The sequence below is a fragment of the Balearica regulorum genome, chromosome 24 (assembly GCF_011004875.1).
Source record: "Balearica regulorum gibbericeps isolate bBalReg1 chromosome 24, bBalReg1.pri, whole genome shotgun sequence".
Lineage (NCBI taxonomy): Eukaryota > Metazoa > Chordata > Aves > Gruiformes > Gruidae > Balearica > Balearica regulorum.
Window position 1 is genome coordinate 6051194 of NC_046207.1, and position 2904 is coordinate 6054097.

Genomic DNA, 2904 nt, shown 5'->3' on the forward strand with positions numbered 1-2904 from the left:
TCCCTTTAAAACAATCTCTAACAATAAAGTTGCCGTGTTTTTCAGTTCGTCCTACCCTAAAGTTTCTCGTGGGGAAGGGAAACAATTTAGCCATGGTTAAAAAATGTTTTTATCGGACTCCGATAAGCCTAAGAGGGTGGGGCACAAGGAACCGTGCTACTTCGCTCCAAGACTTCAGGGTATCGAAACGTACAATAAATAGCAGCCAGTGCATCAGTGCCTGGGGGAGCCAAGCCCCGCGGCCCCCCCGCAGCCTTGTTCCCGTCCACCTTCACACCTCGTACGACAGTGACCGTTGCCCAAAGTACCCCGAGGTCAGCCTTCGCCTCATCTCGTTTTCTTTGATAGCACAACCCTCCCTCCCCCAGGATCAGTAGCAGTCACAGTCGCAGAGCGTGTAGAAAACCCTGTAAAACAGTAATAGTGCAAAATGGTAGCAGAGGAGTTGCCTTTTTTTTTTTTTTTTTTTTTTGCTTGGTGTTTGGGTCTTCGCAGAGGCCTCTAGCATCTTCCGCGCATCGGATCTCATTCCAAGATATACATACAGTAAATAAAAGGGAAAGAAAAAAATACCCAAAACTTTTTTACAATCTCGCGGCAGGAGAAATACATCAAACGTAGGATTCTTGCAGGCAAAAGTCGTTGTGCACATTTTTAAAAAGGGAGAAAACTAAATTCGTTTTAAAGTTTCTGTGGTTGAAAGTGCAGTTCCTATAGGGGAGGGAGAAGGGAGAGGGAGAAACGTCCCTGAGACAAACGCCCATTGCTAAGGCTATACGAGGACACGGCTGCTCCGTTGGAGTCCAGTGTTTTACAGAGGGTCTATAAATTAAGAAACAGAAATGCAAGCCGGAGAACTGGTATCGCACATGTGGAGAGGGCCGGAGCCAAAGGGACTGCTCGGAGAGAAGCGTGACCTTGCTTCCGCGCGTGTGTGCGGACGGGGCTGTGCGTGGGAGGTGCGTGTTTTGCGTGTGTGTCTGTTGGGGTCTGCAGGGAGCAGCTGCCCCACGAGGGCAGCCCCGGGCTGATCTCTGAGCCCCTGCGGGGACGCGTTTCAGGAGGACACCGAGCTGGGGGAGGCCTCAGGTGAGGTGCAGTTGGACTGATCCGAGGCTTCACTCGCCTCCTTCGCAGACCTGGAGGCAGCAGCCGGGGCGAGACCTTCCTTTTCCCTTTTCTTCTGCTTCATCCGCCTGTTCTGGAACCAGATCTTGACCTGGGTTTCGTTGAGCTCTAGGGTAGCGGCGATCTCCACCCTGCGGGCCCGGGTGAGGTACTTGTTAAAGTGAAACTCCTTCTCCAGCTCCGTCAGCTGCTTGGTGGTGAAGTTGGTGCGGATGGCGTTGGGCTGGCCCAGCAGTCCGTACTCCGACACTTTAGCTGTTAAGGAGCAAACACCAACAGGGCAGGAGCAGCCAGAGCAATTCCCTCGCTGGGACGGGGGGTGCTGTGAGTGCCGGCTCTCCCCCGCTCCCCTCCGCTCCTGAGCATTTGGTCCCTCCACCGCCCGGAGCTTCGTGCTCCCCCCTAGATGCTCAGCTACCCTTGGGTTCCCAGCCCAGGGATACATCCTGGAGGGACAGACCACCCCGGGCTCTGCAGAACTGCCCCCCTTCCCCTGCAACCATTCCCCCCAGTTCCCTGCGAACTGCCATGAAACTTGAGGGCGAGGCTGATGATGGGAGGAGGCGGGGGGGGAGATTACGATTTAGGGAAGATTGTGGAGAAGGAAGTTGAACAATAGGGGAGAGGGAAACCACGACTGTGGAAGAAGCAGGAAGCCCGGAGCGTTTCCTATTCCGAGTTGGGCTTAAATCGCATTGGGCCTGCGGGAAGCTGAGCTCAGGGACCCAGACGTGTCTGGAAAATCTCTAGCTGGCTTTTCCTCAGCGTTGAGCTGATGTTTTTAAAAACAAAACAAAAAACAAAAAAAAAAAAAACACCCCACACACCAAAAAACCCACCCAAAGCAAAACAAATCCGTGTTCCCCTGGAAGATGAGCCCAGTTACCTTGGGTACAAAGCCCAGGGAAGGCAACCTTTCCTTGCAGGGCTGGGGGGCTGCCCCCGCCTCCCCCGGATGGGAACCATCCTCGCCCAGCTCTGCGCTCCCCAAACTCACCTGTCTTGGGCGGGTTCCTCTTCACTTTCATCCAGTCGAAGGTCTGCGTGGCGCTGGGGCTCGGCTCGGAGGGACACGCAGGGTCTTTGTCCTCGTTTAAAGAAGGCGAGAGATTGCTGTAAACGCCGGGCAAGTAGCTGGGCTGCTCCTGCCCGTAAAGGTGTTGTTGCTGGTACTGCCCAGCGGCCGCCACCGCCCCGCAGTAGCTCTCTGCTAAGGAGCTGAGGTTGGATCCCGCGTTGGCGGAGTAGCCGGCCGTTTGGAAGTACACACCGTCCGCGTCCTGCTGGCCGAGGTAGAGCTGGTGGTGCCCGTAGCCGGGGCTGCAGGTTTGGGCTGGGTACCCTGCGGCTGGGGCAGCGCCCGCGAAGGGGATGGGGCGCCCGGAGGAGGGAGGGTGGTAGCCGGGGCTCTGCTGGGGGAGATGGGCGGCCGCGGCCGCGCTCCCTCCCACGCCAAAGCGCCCGTCTCCGTTAAAAGTGTCACTGGCGGGGCTACCTGAGCAAGAGGGGAAGGAAGGGGAGCTTTGCTCTAAATGGTGGTAGGCGCCCGTCCCACGGTTACAAATTGCATACTCTAAGAAGGAGTTCATCCTAGTATTGTCCATCTGCCACTGATGGAGGAGGGTCAGCCTGTTTTGGGGGGGATTCCGCCTGCCCTACAACCTTTAGATAGTATGTCAAAGCTGTAAAACTTCCTTCCATGCATCGCTGGCCCTCGAACCCCGCAGCCTTCGGCGGGGCCGGGGTGGGGGCAGGGGGAAGCGGCCACGTGGTCCG

The 2904-nt window shown here is 56.5% G+C and overlaps 1 protein-coding gene across 1 annotated transcript; it reads right to left on the reverse strand.

Moving 5' to 3' along the window:
* Positions 1–1057: 1057 nt before the first annotated feature.
* On the reverse strand, positions 1058–2904 carry HOXB1 (homeobox B1). Its single transcript, XM_010303575.2, has 2 exons — positions 2126–2904; positions 1058–1383 (listed from the first exon to the last, which is right to left on the reverse strand). The coding sequence occupies exons 1-2, from the start codon at positions 2730–2732 to the stop codon at positions 1058–1060; spliced, it is 933 nt and encodes a 310-aa protein (XP_010301877.2). The 5' UTR covers positions 2733–2904.